General features: G+C 41.0%; 3 protein-coding genes across 3 annotated transcripts; all 3 read left to right on the plus strand.

Annotated features, from left to right (window-relative positions):
- The first annotated feature begins 229 nt into the window (after nt 1-229).
- Nucleotides 230-2,544, plus strand: LOC5571526 (probable cytochrome P450 6a13). The gene is made up of 2 exons (XM_001653622.3): nt 230-1,678; nt 1,739-2,544. Exons 1-2 carry the CDS (start codon nt 601-603, stop codon nt 2,152-2,154), a joined length of 1,494 nt encoding a protein of 497 aa, XP_001653672.1. The 5' UTR covers nt 230-600; the 3' UTR covers nt 2,155-2,544.
- A 1,048-nt stretch (nt 2,545-3,592) lies between these two features.
- Nucleotides 3,593-8,985, plus strand: LOC110675230. The gene is made up of 2 exons (XM_021839658.1): nt 3,593-4,247; nt 8,912-8,985. The coding sequence occupies exons 1-2, from the start codon at nt 3,593-3,595 to the stop codon at nt 8,983-8,985; spliced, it is 729 nt and encodes a 242-aa protein (XP_021695350.1).
- A 4,859-nt stretch (nt 8,986-13,844) lies between these two features.
- Nucleotides 13,845-19,839, plus strand: LOC23687976 (cytochrome P450 6A1). Its single transcript, XM_021847451.1, has 6 exons — nt 13,845-15,055; nt 15,115-15,553; nt 15,621-15,733; nt 15,815-15,928; nt 16,575-16,669; nt 19,525-19,839. Exons 1-2 carry the CDS (start codon nt 13,978-13,980, stop codon nt 15,201-15,203), a joined length of 1,167 nt encoding a protein of 388 aa, XP_021703143.1. The 5' UTR covers nt 13,845-13,977; the 3' UTR covers nt 15,204-15,553; nt 15,621-15,733; nt 15,815-15,928; nt 16,575-16,669; nt 19,525-19,839.
- The last annotated feature ends 236 nt before the right edge of the window (nt 19,840-20,075 follow it).

Genomic DNA, 20,075 nt, shown 5'->3' on the forward strand with positions numbered 1-20,075 from the left:
GTTAAATCCAGCAAAATCTGAAATACTTTGCACAATTTTCTGCACCCTTCGGTACCTCACATATATCTGAACCCAGAGCTCTAGGCTCTCAATTTGTGGAATGCTTAATTTTGGTACTCAAAGCGTTGAGTTGGTTGCTCAATTCGACATTATTTTTAACATTGTCCATTTCACTCCTAAACGGAAATGTGCATTTCGAAGATATACCTTTTCTTCTATTTCTACTCCGTTCGTTCGCTGATGTTCGTTCTTTTGATAAAAATATCAGCCTACTTTGCAACGGAATTAGAAAAAAATGTTTCACCAATTGACTCAACATTGTGAACACAAAATGCGTTTCATCCTCTACAATATTATTACGAATCACTTGAGCAACATACACAGTTTCCAAAATTATCTTATTTATCTTTGCTACAAGATGCTTGCAATGCCACGGAAAATGGGTTTAGCGTCGTTATCATATCATGTTAGTTTTCTCAAAATAAAACAATCCCGATAAAGAAGTTTGTTCAATTTACACTAGGTCAGTGCATAACAGATAAATAGTGCGTGATACAGTCTAGCTGTTCCAGTGTTCATAAACTATCCCTAAGTGCCAACATGTTACTCTTTTTGCTGTTGTCGGTAGTCACGGCGGCTTACCTTTGGGTTATCTGGCGCTATTCCTACTGGAAGCGACGGTCTGTGCCTTACGTTGAGCCAAGCTTCCCGTTCGGAAATCTACAAGGCCTGAACAAACGTCACTTCGGGTTGTTGACGCAGGATGTGTACTCAAAGCTGAAGGGAACGGGATGCAAATTTGGGGGAATGTTCTTCTTCGTGAATCCCATGGTTGTGATTCTGAATCTGGACTTTGCCAAGGATGTGTTTGTGAAGGATTTCCAATATTTTCATGATCGTGGAGAATACAGCAATGAAAAGGCGGACCCAATCATGGCACATTTGGTTACTATGGAGGGAACCAAGTGGAAGAACCTGAGAACCAAGCTTACTCCGGTGTTTACTTCGGGAAAAATGAAGATGATGTTCCCGATAATCACGGCAGTTGCCGAAGAATTTCGGAAGTGTATGGCAAAGGAAGCTGACAAGGGAGAAGACATTGAGATGAAAGAATTGTTGGCCCGGTTCACAACCGATGTGATTGGAAACTGCGCGTTTGGCTTGGAATGTAACAGCCTAATGGATCCTGAAGCTGAATTCAGAAAGATGGGAAGAAAAGCAATGGCCATGTCATCGGCAGATTTTTTACGGAGAAAACTTTGTAATTCTTTTAGAGGTTTAGCCAAGTTGCTCGGAGTGAGGCTCTCCGATCCAGATGTATCTGATTTCTTCATGAATGCAGTTAGAAGCACCATTGAATATCGAGAGCGGAATAAGGTTCAAAGGAACGACCTGATGGATTTACTAATCAAGTTGAAGAACGCAGAGTTGATTGATGAGAAATCTGATCGATTGGGACCGCTGACATTCAATGAGATTGCTGCGCAAGCGTTCGTATTCTTTTTGGCTGGTTTCGAGTCATCTTCTACAGCTATGTCTTTCTGTCTGTATGAGCTGGCTAAAAATCAAGAGCTACAAGACAAAGCACGACGCAATATCAATGAAGTGTTGGTTAAACACGGCACATTGACGTATGAAGCACTGTACGAGATGACGTATATTGAAAATTGCATTAATGGTTAGTTTGCGCCAAATTCGTTCGATATTTTTCATACATGATTTCGTTTTCTTTTCGCAGAATCCCTTCGAAAATATCCACCTGTGACCAATATAGTGCGCAACGTGTCTAAGCCATACAGAGTTCCAGGAATGAACGTCACACTGGAGGAAGACTGTCGGGTTCTGCTGCCTGTCTACGCAATCCATCACGACCCATCGCTCTACCCAAATCCGGACCAGTTCGACCCTGAACGCTTCAACCCGGAGAACAGTGCTGCCAGACATCCGATGGCGTTTGTGCCGTTTGGTGAAGGTCCTCGAATCTGCATTGGATTGCGCTTCGGTTCGATGCAAGCACGCATAGGATTGACGTATCTGTTGAAGAATTTCCGCTTTACCTTGTCGGAAAAAATGCACGATCCGCTTAAAATGATGTCAAACACTATCATTCTTGCCTCGGAAGGGGGATTATGGATGAGGATCGAGAAATTGTAGCATATTTATGTACTCATGTAATTCATACAAATGTTTTAATATAGACAGACTATCCATCGTAAATTAGGACTCACTTGAATAAATTCAACACGCAGATGAACAATGCATGAAAAGATCAGAAATATAGGTATATTAATAATGCTTTAATCTCAAGATACTGATAATCTATAATTTTGCAATGCTGCCGGTACGTGGTGCTTGTAAGCGCTTCAAACAGAGCCTTTTCAACAAGTTCTACTCGAGTCAAAGACTTCCCGAAGGTAGACATTTTGATTCAGATTTCTGATGCTGCATGGTTAGACTGTCCATCCCGAGCAGAATGGCCGGGAAATGGACACACTATGCGTATGCATGGTGCTTGTGGGAATGATCATTTGAGTCAGTAGCGTAGTTAGGTGAACATTTCCTATAGCAGTAGAAATTCAGTTTTTAACAAACTAAAATGTGTACAAATAACTAAAATTCAGTTTGGGGGGGGCCCTGTTGCATTCAGTTATATTCATAGAAAGCGTTATTTCAACGATATGGAATAGTAGTTTTTAAGAAAACGTCGTGTTTTTTTTAGTTCAAAAATACATCTTCCTTGTAATCAAAAAATATCTGGGGGCTCTCTATAAGCTGGAGAAAGTCAGGAACTGCTTTGGAAATATTTCTATTGTTAGCCATATTGTAAACGAAGCTGTTCTGCAAGCCTTTCAAAATTAATGTTTGTATTCCTAAGAGCGATTATTCCATGGGTTTACATATTCATCATGGAAAGGTTTATGGACAAAAGGTCGAAAGACAAAAGGTCGAAAGGACAAAAGGTCGAAAGACAAAAGGTCGAAAGGACAAAAGGTCGAAAACGATTTGCATGGTGGGAAATTTTTCCTTCTTTGAAAAAAGATTTTCGACCTTTTGTCCCTTCTTTTTTGTTCTTCGACCTTTTGTCCTTTCGACCTTTTGTCTTTCGACCTTTTGTCCTTTCGACCTTTTGTCTTTCGACCTTTTGTCATAGATTCTCATGGAAAAGCTTCAGGAATTCTTCTAGTGATTTGTCTAGAGCGATGTCAGATCCAGGTATGAACGTGGCGAGTAAGGCCAAAGGTACCTCAGGTAAGCTGCACAAGACTCCTCCTAGTACAAAATCAGACAATAAAGAACCCCCTGAAGATCCATCTAAGCAGAGCCGTAATAAATGCACCAAAAGCGACATCGTCGCTAGTTCAAATCCCAATCTCTTAAATCCCCCAATTTTGTGCACCAATGCAAACCTGTGGCTCAAACGGGTTGTGTGTTATGCGGTAACCCTGACGATGATTATATGGTGCAGTGCGATACTTGTGACGAGTGGTACCATTACTCGTGCGCGGGTGTATCCGAGGACATCAAGGACTATAGTTGGATCTGCTTAAAATGCGTGAATGCGAAGGCGACCAAAGGTGCAACTGTACGAAAGATGACGACTCGAGCTGCAGCGGCAAAAGGTGCAAAGAGGGCAACTTTCAGGACAACGAAGAAAAAGAACGTTGAAGATTCCATCAAGAAGGATGTCGTGGAGGCGGAAGGGCGCGTAAAAGATGCAAAGTCAACGGTGGACGCAAAGTTTAGCAAGACCGCTTCCGTAACATCGAGAGCGACGCGAAAGTCGGCGAAGGCACGATTGGACGTTGAGCTACAGCAGATCGAGGCTGAAGAGGCATTAATGCGCGAAGAAATGCAACGCAAGAGAGAACTAGCGAAGAAGAAGTTTGAGGTTCTTAAAGAGATGGCCGACTTGGAAGGTAGTGGAGAATCCGCCGTCGATCAGCCGAATGCTGTTCATAAAGTGGAACATTGGTTGAAGCACCATGGCGAAGATCACACAAAAAGCAAGCGATTGCCGTATAAAGAAGCCAGCTCGTCTGACTCCGACGACGAAGTAGACTCGGAAACTTCGAGCGAAGGAACCGGAAGCGAATTGGATAGCGATGAAGAAACATCATCCGATAGTGAAGTTCATTGCGACAGAGTGGAAGAGCGATCCGTCGGAGAGCTTGAAGCGCGCAGACATTATGGGATGAAGAAGACCACTACCAGCAAAAATGCGAAGTGTGGAAGCAGCAAACCGTCCGGTACAGAGCGGCAACAGTCTTTCCGGAGCGAAAAGAGACTTTCTAAGGATGAATTAGCAGCACGTCAGGTCGTTCCCCGCGAGCTGCCGAAATTCAGCTGTAATCCAGAGGAATGGTCCATGTTCCTGTCGACGTATGAAGATACCTCGACTATGTGAGGATACACCGACGCCGAAAACATGATTCGGCTGAGAAATTGTTTGAAGGGAGATGCGTTCAATGCTGTTCGGAGTTTCTTAATGCGGCCTGAAACTGTAGGAAGGGCAATTCGTGCTTTGAAACTGAGGTTTGGCAGACCGGAGACCATCATCGAGTATTTGAAGGAGAAAATCATAGCGATGCCAGTCATTAGACCAGACGCAATGGACAAGCTGGTTGACTTTGCCCTGGAAGTGCAAAACCTTTGTGCCACCATAGAAGCTTGTGGTCAAAAGCAGTATATGTGCGATACGACACTACTGAAGGAGTTTGAGAAGAAGTTGCCGCCACAAATCAGGCTTGACTGGGCGCGATACAAAAGGAAGTTGTCTAAAGTGAAGTTGTCTAAAGTGAAGTTGTCTACCTTTAGTCGGTGGATATACAATCTAGCAGAGGATGTGAACGTGGTTTTCGAGCCGCAAAACCGTGGAAGTAAGGTCCATACTCACAAATCTGCAACGGGTCCGGGTTCGTTTCGCTATCTGTCTGTAACGTTGTTCGGCGATGGAATACAAGTAAATTGTCACGCCTTTTTAGACGACGGATCAGAGCTAATACTCATCGATCACCAGCTTGCGGAAGACCTGAAGCTTTCTGGAACGGTTCTCCCGCTTTGTTTAAAGTGGACGGGAGGGACCCATCGCTACGAATCTGACTCACAGAGCATCAATGTTGAAATATCCGGACAGGATGGGAAACGGACTTTGCTTCAGGATGTAAGAACAGCTGAAGAGCTACAGTTACCCTTCCAGTCACTGGATATGGGCCATCTGGTAGAAAAGCATAAATATCTGCATGGACTGCCCGTGGAATCGTACCATAACGTTCGTCCACGAATACTGATTGGTTTGAAGCATGCGAACCTCATGCTGGTGCGCAAAAGTCGTGAAGGAAAGATGGGCGAGCCGATCGCAGTTAAAACCAATCTCGGCTGGACTGTATACGGTGGCTGGACATCACAAACCTTTTCGAGTACAGCCAGTCACACGTATCACATTTGTTCATGCAATGAAAAGGATTCTGTTCATCTGAACCAGATGGCAAAAGACTACTTTTCCATCGATAGTTTAGTGATTCAGTCAAACCAGATCGAAAAGCTTTCTAAGGATGATGAACGAGCAATGTCTCTACTTGAATCTCAAACATACTTCGACGGAGAGCGGTATGTAACAGGACTATTGTGGCGGTCTGATAAAATCCGTCTACCGGACAACAAAGCAGTTGCAGTTCGTCGTTGGAGATGCTTGGAGAAGCGCATGGGGAAAGATCCTGAGTTGTCAAGGACTTTGAACGATAAGATCGCGGAATACAGGTCAAAAAACTACATCCGTAAGCTGACGTAAGAGGAGTTGTCACAAAGACGTGACCGAAAATGGTATCTGCCTATTTTTCCGGTGTACAACCCGAATAAACCAGGAAAGGTCAGGATTGTGTGGGACGCTGCTGCCGAAGCGTATGGTGTATCCTTGAACTCTGCACTACTGACCGGTCCTGATCAGTTGGCGTCACTAGTAGGTATACTGTACCAGTTTCGTGAGCATCGAATAGGCCTGTGTGCCGACATCCGAGAGATGTTTCACCAGGTCAGGATTGTTCCTGAAGACCAGCATTGTCAGCGATTTCTATGGCGCGATCGCGATGAGTATGGTGAGCCGAACACTTATATAATGCAGGTAATGACGTTCGGAGCAAGCTGTTCTCCTGCAACTGCTCAATTTGTGAAGAACAGGAACGCCGATAGATTCGAAGGAGAATCTCCAGCTGCGGTGGCGATCATCAAGAAGCGACACTATGTCGATGACATGGTATTTAGCGTTGAAACGGAAGCAGAAGCAGACGTACTGGCTGAGTCAGTGCGTTTTATCCACATGCAGGGAGGATTTGAAATCCGCAATTGGGTGTCTAATTCTCCAATGGTGCTTTCAAAAATGAGCAGAGAAGTTACGTTAGAAAAGGACCTGAACATTACAGCCGAGCTAGCGAATCAAAAAATCATCGGAATGTGGTGGGATACACATGGCGATGTTTTCAAATTCAAGATCGGATGGACAAGATTCGATTCAGATCTGCTCCAGGGAAGTCGTTGCCCTACCAAACGGGAGATTCTTCGGACGCTTATGACCATTTATGATCCTCTAGACCTCATCGATCACTTCTTGATTCTGCTGAAAATTCTACTGCAAGAGGTGTGGCGTGCAAACTTTGGTTGGGACGAACAAATTCCCGAAAACCTGTTCGACAAGTGGCGTGACTGGTTGCGAATGCTGACAGCGTTGGAAAAGCTGCGTATACCTAGGTGTTATCGGCAAGTTGTTTCGTCGTTAAACACTGCTGCCGTTGAAATGCACATTTTTGTGGATGCAAGCGAAAGTGCCATGGCAGCGGTTGTATTCCTGCGATTCGTAGAAGATAACCAGGTGGAATCTTCTCTAGTTGCAGCTAAGACGCGCGTAGCACCGCTCAAATACACCTCCATTCCACGTCTGGAGCTGCAAGCTGCAGTTCTTGGCACTAGACTGGCGAATAGCGTCTACGGCAACCTTACAATGACGATCACAAAGCGGACATTTTGGACAGACTCACGAAATGTTCTCTGTTGGTTACGAGCTGATCACAAACGATATAGTGCCTTCGTTGGATCCAGAATAAGTGAAATCCTAGATTCTGCGGAGGCCCACGAGTGGAGATGGGTCCCAACACGTTCGAACGTTGCGGATGACGGGACTAGATGGCAGAATCAACCAAACTTATCAGCGGAAAGCAGGTGGTTTAGGGGACCAGAATTCCTGATGCAAGCAGAAGAGAATTGGCCATCGCTTCAACAGACCCCGTTCATCACGGAGGAAGAGATGAGACCTAGTGTTCTACTTCACTTCAAAGTTCCTGAATCACCAATAGACGTGGGAAGATTTTCCTCTTGGCGACGATTATTAGCGGTAACCGGCTACATCCTGCGTTTTTGTTCAAACTTCAGCGCCGTCTCAGGAAGCATCCAGTGATGATTGGACCGTTGACAAGTGAAGAACTTCGAAAAGCAGAACATCATCATTATCGGCAAGCGCAACTAGATGTTTATCAGGACGAAGTATCAACATTGGAGGCGAAAGACGACGCTGCCAAGCAAATTCCAAAGTCTAGTTCTATCTGCAAGTTGAGCCCATTCGTCGACGACTCCGGTGTATTGAGAATGAAGGGTAGAACTACAGTATGTGCATACTTGCACAGTGATGCAAAGAATCCTGTGATTCTACCGCCAAAGCATCCAGTAACATCGCTCATCTTAACCCATTACCACCAGAAGTATTTACACCGTAATTACGAAATCGTAGTGTTCGGTCTCACCGCAACGACTCTCCCATTGAATGATAGGCGCACTCAGCTGCAGCAGCAGCGCAGCAGTGTGTATTTAATTTGACTCCTTTCGCCCCAGCTAGCAGCAATCAGCCCGTTTGCTTTCATGCAGTTGCTTTGGGCTGCGTGATGCTAGCTGTCGGCGCACTGTTATCTATGTAACAATACCGTGTGCGATGTGCACTTTTGCTACCTCTGGCATATATAAGAATCACCGTTCTCTCTGTGATGTTAGTTGTAAGTTGTGATCGTTACCAGAAGAGTATCCCCCACCGAGCAGGAGCACTGCCTCTCGGTGGTGGGCAATAAATCACCGTAATAGAAGAAGTTGTCGTTCATTCGTCTGCCCCTTCGGGACCAAAAATAGAAACACAACGTAGGGCCTGGTCAGCCCTGGACGAAACACGTAGTTAACGAAGTCCGTCAGAAATATAGCACCTTCCGCCTGAGGCAAGCTCTCGCCTTGACCCGAAGAAACTGCCAATGGTGCAAAAATCGAGACGCTGCTCCTCAACCGCCGGAAATGGCAGATCTACCGGCTGCCAGATTAGCCGCGTACACTAGGCCATTCGCGCATGTAGGGGTGGATTTCTTTGGTCCAATTGAGGTATCTGTGGGTCGAAGGGTTGAGAAAAGATGGGGAGTTCTACTAACTTGTCTGACGGTAAGGGCCGTGCATATTGAGGTGGCTCACTCTTTGACAACCAGTTCCTGCATAATGGCTTTGAGGAACTTCACTGCACGTAGAGGTACGCCTGTCAGCTTCTACAGTGACAGAGGCACTAATTTTGTTTGTGCCAACCGAGAGATTTTGGATACCGTTGAGAAGATCGACCAGAATCAGCTTATGCGTGAGTTTGTCACTTCCTCTACTGCTTGGCAATTCAATCCACTGGCTGCGCCCCACATGGGCGGTAGTTGGGAACGGCTCATCCAGTCGGTAAAACGAAACTTGTCAGAAATTCTCCATGAACGTCGACCAACCGATGAAGAACTGCAAAATGAGCTGACGGAAATAGAGGGTATACTGAATGCACGCCCATTGACTCACGTGCCCATTGATGATGAAGCCGCACCGGCCTTAACCCCAAACCACTTCCTTTTGGGTTCAACAGATGGGTCGAAACCGTTGTCCCTGATTGATGCGGATACTGCGGCCTTACGAGTCGTATTTCTCATGTATACTTGAATGAGCTAGTATGCCATGCGATATTTCATATCGCAGCTCACAAATTATATGAGACAAGAGATGCAGATACGTACAAAATATATCTTAGTGAGCGAGTCTCATGTGATGTCTCGTGAGGCTCGTCACATGCGCTTACTAGGAGTACTTTTATGCAGTTATGTTTGCCTGGTACAATAGCCCTGCGGAAGCATACGGCTTCGGTCTATGCCTATGCTTCTTCGGTGGCCAGCCAAGTTTTTAAATTCAAATGCTATAATCTCAACTGCCTTGAACCGCGTCAGTGCTTTCAAACTGCCTACGGGCAGTTTAACCCATTGTTTAATTCCATTTCCTTTCTTTTGAAACCTACACCTACGAGTCTCAAATGCACTGTCACATTGAGATTTTCTCATGCCAGTGCAGATGTGATCGTTTGAGCTAGCACATTGCTACATGAGATCTAAAAAAATGCGTTTCAACAAAGCACGTGCTCAAGCGCGCGACTATTTTTGTGCGCTCATGGCAAGCTGATCTCAAGCTTATGATATAAAGCGCGTATACATGAATAGCACACTACACTAGCCAGCAACTGCGCTGGCTGAGGTTTCTATTGGAAGCCCACACACTAGAAACCTCAGCCAGCGCAGTTGCTGGCTAGTGTAGTGTACTATTCCTATACCTAAAAAACAATGCGCTCTCGGGCTAGGCATTGGATATATATAGAAAGCGTTGTGTTTAGATGGGCATCTAATTCTTCCGAAAGAGGTGCACTTTGCGAAAAAGGACCACGTGATTATTGAGCTGAAATCGAATTCAGGTTAACTTCTGCGTTCATGAGTCCTCTCATGGCGTAGTGGTAACGCGCCCCAACTAGAGATCGGGGAGTCGTGAGTTCGATTCTCACTGAAAAGACGTGTAACTTTTTCGCAAATCTTCACATCAATTTGTCCATCTAATCCAATTGCAAATTATATGTAATGTTTAGCTTTTCGGTAGTTGTTATTCCTCTAATGTTTCTCTCAGAAAATTGATTTGAAAAACTTTAAATGATTTGCTATTTGAATTTAACGATTTGAAAAACTTTAAATGATTTCATCAGTCCAACAATGTGATTACTGTTCATCACTCTAACAATGTGCTAATTATTCAAGAAATTCTCACAGGATTTCCTAGAATTTTTCTTTTAGTTCTACAGATATTCCAGCAATTACTACCTCAGCCTCATAACTACAGATATTTTCCTCCTACAAGAATACTTCCGAGAAATTAAACATAAGTTTAGTCCAGGTTTGAAAACATTCGTGTAGAAAATTTATATAGAAATCAAACAAGAAATCACTAGAAAATCCAAAAGGTAATTATGCATGGTTTCGTTTGATTAATTTTTCAATAATTACTTCATCAGTTCCTCGGGATGCTTATTCAAGACTCTCCCATGAGTCTGGAAGAAATCCGGAGATTTTTTAATAACTTCTCACTTGTAGGAATGTATCATCTGTTTTATCACAATCAGTGATATTCCTAGGATTTATTTTTGAAATATCCACCGGTTTTTTTTTAGTAATCCCTCCAATTATTTCTGTAAATTTCCTTAGCATATTTTTGAAGGCGTTCTTAGAGAAATCCTGGATGAATGGAAAATTTTGGAAAAGCCTAACGAAGAATTCTTAAAGAAAAATCTCTCAAGGTAGTTTTAAATACATTTCCAATTGCAATATTAAAGAAACTAGATACAAACATTAGAAGAAATTCAAAAAAATCCCAAAAGTTCTGAATTATATGGAAAACAGCTGGATTTGTTCTGGGAAAGATAACTTCCTTGAGAAATGAATCCTAAAAATCTCTGGAGTAATGTCAGAGAGTTTCTTTTTTCCACAAGAAATTACCGAAATCCACACTGTAGTCCCAGAATTCACACAGAAATCTCAGGATCCACACTGCAAGCTCAGGATCCAAACTGGAATCCCAGCATCCACACGGGAGTCCCTGAATCTACATTGAAATCCCAAGATGCACAATGGATGCCCATTATCCATACTGGAATCCCAGTATCCATACTGACACTCAACGATCCACACTTTAGTCCCTTGCAGTCTGCATCTCGATTTCGTGAAATTTGTTTTAAGAGAGTGATGAAACTTGATATTCCAGTGCACATTGGACCGAATCGACTATTTAGCCGGAAAAAAGTGTTATCTCTGTTCTCGTCGATTTTAGACTTTCGATGTCTTCAGAGAAGTTATTCGTAATTGAGTTTTGCATCATTTAAGGAAAAATTTAAATAGGGTGGCCCATATTTAAGCTAAAATTTTGACTCAAACTTTTTTGTTTGATTAAATTTGTGGCTGCGCTCTTCTGCAAACTTTTAGAAAATGTTATTTTGAACAACTTTGTCGAAGACACTTGATCTAACTCTTCATTTAAGCTAAGTAAATTGATTTTGAAAGTTTTAACATAGGGTGGACCCAAAAAATCAGTAATTTTGATCTAACTTTTTTGTTTTCAGTTTTACGTGGATGTGGTCTTCAGAAGAGTTGCAGAGGAAGTGAAGATATATATTTTTGCTGAACATCGCAAGTTTGTAATTCTTGTGATTTTGAAGTTATAAGCAAATTTAAGTGAAAAACTATGAAATCTTAAGATGCCCATAACTCATGGAGTTGGTTCAATAAAATTTTTCTTTAAGTGGCATTCGAAAGGCCATACAATAGGCAACTTTTGGTGCAAAAACTGTGAGAACGTATTTTTTTGTAAATTGAGAAAATTCACTTCAAAAATACTCTTAAAAAACTCGAAATTCGCTAGTAACTCACAAGATTTTAAAGTTAACGGCGTGCTATCTTTAGCAAAGTTGAAGAATTTCATTAGATCTACAACTTTCCCATACACCAATTTTCAGAGAAATGTGAAACAAAATATGTAGAAATGATGATACGATTCAGATGTAGGTCACCTTATATTTATTACTAGAAAACATTCAGTTAGTATATCAGCAGTCGCTTTCATATACTTGCTGTTGTAAACTTTGTATGGTATTATGATTTTATTATTATTTTATCAGTACTCAGTGGTATAATTCAAAATGTAAAATGATGCCAATGCAATATAAGAAACTTTAACTGTTTCGTCATTGTGACTGCTATTATTGTGACTGAAATAGTGTAGTGTCCTGGGATACATAATTGTGGAAATGATGGAATAATCAAACATTATTGAAGAAGACAAGGTAATCAAAAAGTGTGCAGGTTTGGAAAATTATTGATTGAATAAAAATACAATTATTGCTACTACTTGAATAATTTTGTATTAACTAATAGTAAAATGTATTATAAGTTCAACATATTTTTGTTTCACATTTCTCTTAAAATTGGTGTATGGTAAAGTTATAGATCTAGTTAAATTCTACAACTTTGCTGAATACAGCACGCCGTTAACTTTAAAATCTTGTGAGTTACAAGCGAATTTCGAGTTTTTTAAGTATATTTTTGAAGTGAATTTTCTCAATTTACAAAAAATACGTTCTCACAGTTTTTGCAGCAAAAGTTGCCTATTGTATGGCCTTTCGAATGCCACTTAAAGAAAAAATTTATTGAACCAACTCCATGAGTTATGGGCATCTTAAGATTTCATAGTTTATCACTTAAATTTGCTTATAACTTCAAAATCACAAGAATTACAAACTTGCGATGTTCAGCAAAAATGTGTATCTTTACTTTCTCTGCAACTCTTTTGAAGACCACATTCCCGTAAAACTGAAAACAAACAAGTTAGATCAAAATTACTGATTTTTTGGGTCCACCCTATGTTAAAACTTTCAAAATCAATTTACTTAGCTTAAATGTAGAGTTAGATCAAAAGTGTCTTCGACAAAGTTGTTCAAAATAACATTTTCTAAAAGTTTGTAGAAGAGCGCAGCCACAAATTTAATCAAACAAAAAAGTTTGAGTCAAAATTTTAGCTTAAATATGGGCCACCCTATTTAAATTTTTTCTTAAAAAATGCAAAACTCAATTACGAATAACTTCTTTGAAGACATCGAAAGTCTAAAATCGACGAGAACAGAGATAACACTTTTTTCCGGCTAAATTGCCGATTCGGTCCAATGTGCAGTGGTTTCCAATATTTTTGAAGCTGCGACTCCCTCCCGAAAGTTTGATAAGACACTTGCAAAAATAATCTTGATCAAATCCATAAAAAGCATACAGGACACATAAGGTATAAAGCTTACATGGGCACCTTCATGATTTACTTTGTCTTTACTTCTTCGTAACCAATTCGATATACGATTCGAACTATAATGAAGTTTTATTGAGAATCGCTCGTGGAATATGAGGTGTACACTATATTTCCGGTTATGTATCCACCGGTCACCAGAATCCAAATCCTAGTGGATGCATATGAAGGCGCAACTAACAGAATTGGTCTATGAGTCAAAAGATATGATTAAAAGCGTAAAACAAAGTTGTCCATGCCTTTTAAGCGTTAAACTAGTTATTGTTGGGTTGTTTTACTGTTGCATACATTGATTAAAAATATCCTTTTATAAATTTACTAAATACATAAATTGAACAAACTTCTTTGGCTTTAAATTGATCCAAATCCATTTGCGTGCACAATGATATCACACCTGCGAAGATTTACTCCTGCATCTCCCATTGAATAATGCTCGTTATATTTACACATAAATGATGATAACCTCCAACAAAATGTGAAACCCACTTATTACTCCTCACAGAAACCTACCGAAGTCTTATCAGTATTGACAGTATTACTATTGAACAGTCTAATAGGTGCCTATTCTACCGGTAGTCCCGGCACTGCACCACGCCTCTTTCTGACTTAGTTTGTTTCCGACACACACAATCATATCACCGTCGCCGTCGGATAAAACCAGTTTGGGCCCAAAAAATAACTGATAAAACAGATTGTTCAAATAAGTGTTCATCACATTAGATCTGCACATAACATTCAGTACCAGTTTGGTTTTGTCCATTGACAATCAAAGCAGCAACCATGCTGTTGTATCTTCTGTTGACCGTGGTCACGTTGGCCTATCTCTGGATAGGCCGGCGGTATTCGTACTGGAAGCAACGTTCCGTACCCTACGTTGAGCCCCGATTCCCATTCGGGAATCTCCAAGGTCTGAACAAGCGTCACTTTGGCCTGTTGGCGCAGGATGTGTACTCAAAACTGAAAGGAAGTGGAAGCAAATTTGGAGGAATGTTCTTTTTTGTGAACCCGGTGGCTGTGATTCTGGATTTGGACTTTGCTAAGGATGTCTTCGTGAAGGATTTCCAGTACTTCCACGATCGTGGAGTATACAGCAATGAGAAAGTGGACCCCATTACGTCTCATCTGGTGGCTATGGAAGGAATCAAGTGGAAGAATTTAAGAGCGAAATTAACCCCTACCTTCACTTCGGGTAAGATGAAGATGATGTTTCCGACTATTACGGCAGTTGCAGACGAATTCCGGAAGTGTATGGTAAACGAAGTTGACAAGGGAGGAGAAATCGAAATGAAAGAGTTCTTGGCACGATTCACAACCGATGTGATTGGAAGTTGTGCTTTCGGTTTGGAATGTAACAGTCTAGCAGATCCTGAAGCTGAATTCAGAAAAATGGGCAAAAAAGCATTGACCATGTCACCGATGGGTTTCCTAAGGAGAATACTCAGTGTTACATTTAGAGATTTAGCCAAATTTCTCGGAGTGAGAATCTCCGATCCAGATGTGGCTACGTTCTTCATGAATGTCGTTCGAAGCACCATTGAGTATCGTGAGCGGAATAAGGTTCAGAGAAACGATTTCATGGATTTGCTTATCAAATTGAAGAACGTGGAACCTATCGATGAGAACACCAATCAATTGGGACCGTTGACATTCAACGAGATTGTTGCGCAAGCGTTCGTGTTTTTCCTGGCTGGTTTCGAGACGTCGTCCACGACAATGTGTTTCTGTCTCTATGAACTTGCCAAAAATCAGGAATTGCAGGACAAAGCGCGTCGCAACATTGATGAAGTTCTAGCCAAGTATGGTACAATGACGTATGAAGCAGTGCACGAGATGAGATACATGGAAAATTGCATCAACGGTAATTTTTTCTATATTTCATAAACATCAAATTTCTATAATTAACCTTCCTCTTTGCAGAATCTCTTCGGAAATACCCACCTCTGCCGAACATCCTGCGAAATGTGAATAAGCCATACACGGGAAAAAATCTGATCCCATTATCATGATTTACGAATCATGAAAATTATAAATTGCTCTTGGGACGAAATCATGATTCAGACTCATGATTTTTGAAGCTGAGCTACCACTATCATGATTCAGAGCAACCATTTTCATGAGCTCCAAATCATGACCATGAAAAGCGTTACGCACACGGTGCACCTGTCAAAACGTGTTTAGCAAAGCTTGTGCAAAGCATAGTTGGCTGCGCATTCACGGAAAAGTTGCCCTTTTTTTAAAAAAAAGTTCACTTTTATTGCCGGTTTCCTGCGCCGCTGTTGCTCTACTGTCGTTCCTGCTCTACTATTCCGTTCCTGCTCCGTTGATATCGAGCTATTCCGGCTCTGCAGAACTACCGGTAAGTGAAAAAAACGCATGCAATTCAATACAAATGCTGACAATTTTCCACCGTCTTCTCTGTTTAGCCGTTTCATTCTGTTCCTTTCCTGCCGTGGCTGTTGCCCATTCCGGCTCCTGTGTACCCGTTCCGGCTCCGCATTGAGGGAAAATTCATCCGGCTCCGCTCTACTAACTACCGGTAAGTGATACAAAATTAATACATGTTTGCGCCTGTAATCGAAATCCATTTTGACCATTTTCCACCGTCTTCTCTTTTTAGCCGTTTTATTGTCCCAGTGCCACTGTCGCCATTCCCGCCGCGGCTGTTGCCGTCCAATAGGTGCATCCGTTCCGGCTCCGCATTGAGTGACCAGCTCCGCCCTACCAACTACCGGTAAGTGATACAAAATTAATGTATTTTTGCCAGGGATGAGAAAAGTACTGGAGCAAACATTTACCGCCTCTACATTTACATCTTTCTACACGACCATCAAAGTCCAAAGCAAACCATGACGGTTCAAAACAAAAAAATGTCACGGCTCTTCAAAAATGTAATCTTCTTCTTCCTAACGTTTTTCAACCCCGAATGCGAAATGACTCGAGCACAGTGGTGACACGATTTTTGCGGTTTTCGGGGTTTTGCATTTTTGCTCGATAAAGGCAGTATGAAATTGAACTTGTTTATATGTATCGTAACGGAATGATTGTGGTCTTTCTGTTAGAGCTAATAGATTTCAATTAGTTGAAAACACAAGCAAAATATTAGCGATTGAATGATTTAACACTTTTTTCAATCATTCAGCTTGGAATGGCTGCCCGAAAATGGTCATAGTGGAGAGACAAAAACAGTCAAGCAGTGTGTGAACCGTTGGCAGCGCAACGCCTGATGGTATTGATGCTGCTGCTGCTTTGTGTTTTGGTGGAATGGCAGAATCGATGAACTGTGGTGAATTGTGGTCACAGTTCCCAAGACTGATTTTTGCTCCTCTAATCGAAATCAAATATTGACCATTTTTCACCGTCTTCTCTTCCGTAATAAGCTCCCGATTTTGTTGCCGTTCCGGACGTTTCGTTTTCAGCCTTGGCTGGTTCCGCCCAGTAGGTGTTCCCGTTCTGACTTCCCCCACAACTACCGGTAAGTGTTACAAAATGAATCTATTTTTGCATCTGCAATGGAAATCAAATGCTGACCACTTTCTACCGCCTTCTAATTCGTAATTAGCTTCCATTTCCATTGCTGTTTTGGGTGCCCCATTCCCACTCCTACTATCCTGTCCATAATCATATAGTCGACGTAAGCACTACTGTAGTTTTCAACACAATCTCTGTTGTCTAGCAACAAATAATACAAATTTAAATATTTTTATCAGGCAGACATTCAATCTGCCACTCCACACATAATTGTCCCATGTTAGTTTTTGATTCTTTCTTTCTGTCTCGACGTTCCTACTAAAATTTGGAGTGCCTCTTCAACTCAGTGTTCCTTTAGCACTTCATAGTAATTAATTGAAGAGATTTCTTTGCCTGCCATTGCACGAATAATTATTGTACATTGTGTGGCAAGCACAATGATAATGTATGCCCAGGATGTCGAGAAAAATTCTTCCTCGACCGGATCGGGAATCGAACCCGTCGTCTACGAAATGGCGATCCAAAGCCTTAACCACTACGCTACCTGGAGACCCAAAGTAACTGCATATCAGCCCCATGATGGAATTGAACTGACCAGGAATCATCATAAGGATCTGCTTTCGAGGTCATTCTATTTTTCTATAATTTATTATAATATTCTAACTTCATTGTAACTGTAACTTTATTATCGTACATACATTATTGACCCAATTTTGTCAGCTCCTGTTTGGAGAACATGTTTTGCTCTCCTTTAAAATTTAAACATATTTTTCAACTTTTTATCGCTCTATTTTTTAGTTTTCGAAATCAGTTTGATGATGAACCAAAAAGATTTGGAAAATTTTCATTTGTAAAATGATGACAGCATAAAGATTGTCGCAAAATGGAGCTGACAAAATCGGGTCATGATTGGAGTAATGATTGGAGATTTGGTACCTGCAGTTGAGGAATGGCGATTTCTTGTGAATGTGACCAGAATAGGAACAACCATAATGAAACCATCTTTCACATCTACTGAAATCCAGAAACTTAAAGATCTGATCAACATCACATTAACCCAGTATAAACAGTTGTTTAAAAAACACCTTAAGCCAAAAGCTCACTTTTTGACCCATTACCCATTGGCGATCCAATGGACTGGTCCTACCAGGTTTACATCTACCTTCATCCCTGAGATGAAGCACAAGTATTTCAAAAAAATTGCCACAACAACTGCGTCAAGAAAAAACACTGCTCTGACCATTGCAATCAAAGATCAATTCAAAATGGCATACAACGTGATGACCAACAAGATCAATTTTGGACCGTTGAAGCTCATCGAAGGCACTGGTTTTTTCATCAAGCTTGGCTGTATACCGTTTCCATATGAACTAATTTCCGGAGACGAGAACATCATTGTTCAAGTATTACGACATGTTATGTTAGGAAAAACAACAATCAAGGCAGGAAGCGTATTGATTACCAAACCTCAAATCTACGTCTTCAACGAAGTGCGACATATTATTGAAAGCGATGGCGCCATTACCTTCATTGTCCATATATACCGAAACCATCTGTTCGACGAGCATCTAGATTCGTTTATAGTGGACCCGGAAGATTACGATGTTGGGAAATGTTGCATTGAGGATATAAGTAATCCTCCGTCCCATCTTCATAACCTACCCGATGGTCGAAAGGCAATTTCCATTCAAAGCTAATATGTAATGAGAAACATTGAGTAAGTATGGTTTCTTTTGCTTCATTATAAAAATAAGTATTCTGAGTCTAATATCCTTGTTATTCTTTGGTGAGTAGAAGTTTACACGGAATGAAAGTTGTACTTCCAGAGAAAAACAGATGTATTGTTTGAACAATATCTATATATATATATATATATATATATATATATATATATATATATATATATATATATATATATATATATAAATGAATTTCTGTCTCTGTCTGTCTGTCTGTCTGTCTGTCTGTCTGACCGCTATAGACTCGGAAACTACTGGACCGATCGGCGTGAAAATTTGCATACAGGGGTTTTTGGGGACGGGGAAGGTTTTAAAGGTAGTTTGGAGCCCCTCCTCCCTCTGGAAAGGGGAAAAATAATGTGTAAAAGTGAAAAAAATATTATTTTTCTTTTTATTTGCAGGTATTCTTCTAAATGAATCACTTGATTGATTCTAAATGTTTCTATATTTACCTTTGGACAAGCTGAGGACCACTCAAAGAGAATTAGTCCGTTTGTTGTATAAAGATAATGATTAAGTGTAATATAATTTTACTTGGGTCTCCAGTTAGCCTAGTGGTTAAGGCTTTGGATCGCCAATCCGGTCCGGTCGGGAAATTTTCTCGACTCCCTGGGCATAGAGTATTATTGTGCTTGCCACACAATGTACAAATCATGCAAAGGCAGGCAAATAAAGCCGATCAATTGATAACTGTTAAAGTGCTCTACTACTGTAAAAGTACTCTCTACACAAGTTGAAGAGGCAGGCCAAGTTCCAGTAAGGAACGTCGAGCCAGTAAGAAGAAGAAGAATATAATTTTACTTGCTTCAAATAAAACTATACCTTGTATTCATAGTGACAGAAGCCCTAATAAATGTAGTTAATATCAGCACAGAAAATCATGATTATCGACCATCTGCATATTCTGGATGTTACACCTTCTTCTTCTTCTTCTTCTTCTTTCTGTCTCAAACGTCCCCACTAGAACTTCGCCTGCCACTTCAACTTAGTGTTCATGAGAACACAATTATATCAATTGTACCACATAATTTATAGCTGCACTTCATAACAAAGTTGTCTTTGAGTATAGTTTTATGCTTTATTATTTGATTTCGTATTTACTTTTTATTTTTTTATACAGAACGCAGGAGATATAGAAGGGAGGACCGAGCGGCGACTGAACCATCTCCGCGAAAAATTTGGGGAATCATCGCTACAACCTCAAATTGTCGCAGTGGGCACGAGCAACTCAACAAAAGCAACGATGGTTATTTTTGGCGGCGCGGAGTATATCGCAGATAATATTGTGCATGCTGTATGCATTTGTATGCATATCACTTATGTGCTAAATTTGCGATATACTCCGGACTGCAAACCGCTGTGGCTCTTTGTTCAGTCATACCTGTTCAAAATCCCGGCGTCCATTATTGAGCTCCCGAAGAGCACACGTGATTTCCTAAAAGGTATAGATAATTAAACTGAAAGATCGTTTTTTTTTTCTTAAAATAATCTTTTTTCAAGTGAAAAGAATAGAATAAATGAATTAAACTCAAAACCCCAAAATATGTTTTAAATAAATGTTGTACTCACAAATAGCTTAAGGTGAAGGTGCAGTGCGTTTACTTTCAAAACTATGAATTTTGCCTCGCGTTTTCTCGAGCACAAATCTGAAAATCTGCCTCAATCTGAAAA

This window comes from Aedes aegypti, chromosome 2 (genome assembly GCF_002204515.2).
Source record: "Aedes aegypti strain LVP_AGWG chromosome 2, AaegL5.0 Primary Assembly, whole genome shotgun sequence".
Classification (NCBI taxonomy): domain Eukaryota; kingdom Metazoa; phylum Arthropoda; class Insecta; order Diptera; family Culicidae; genus Aedes; species Aedes aegypti.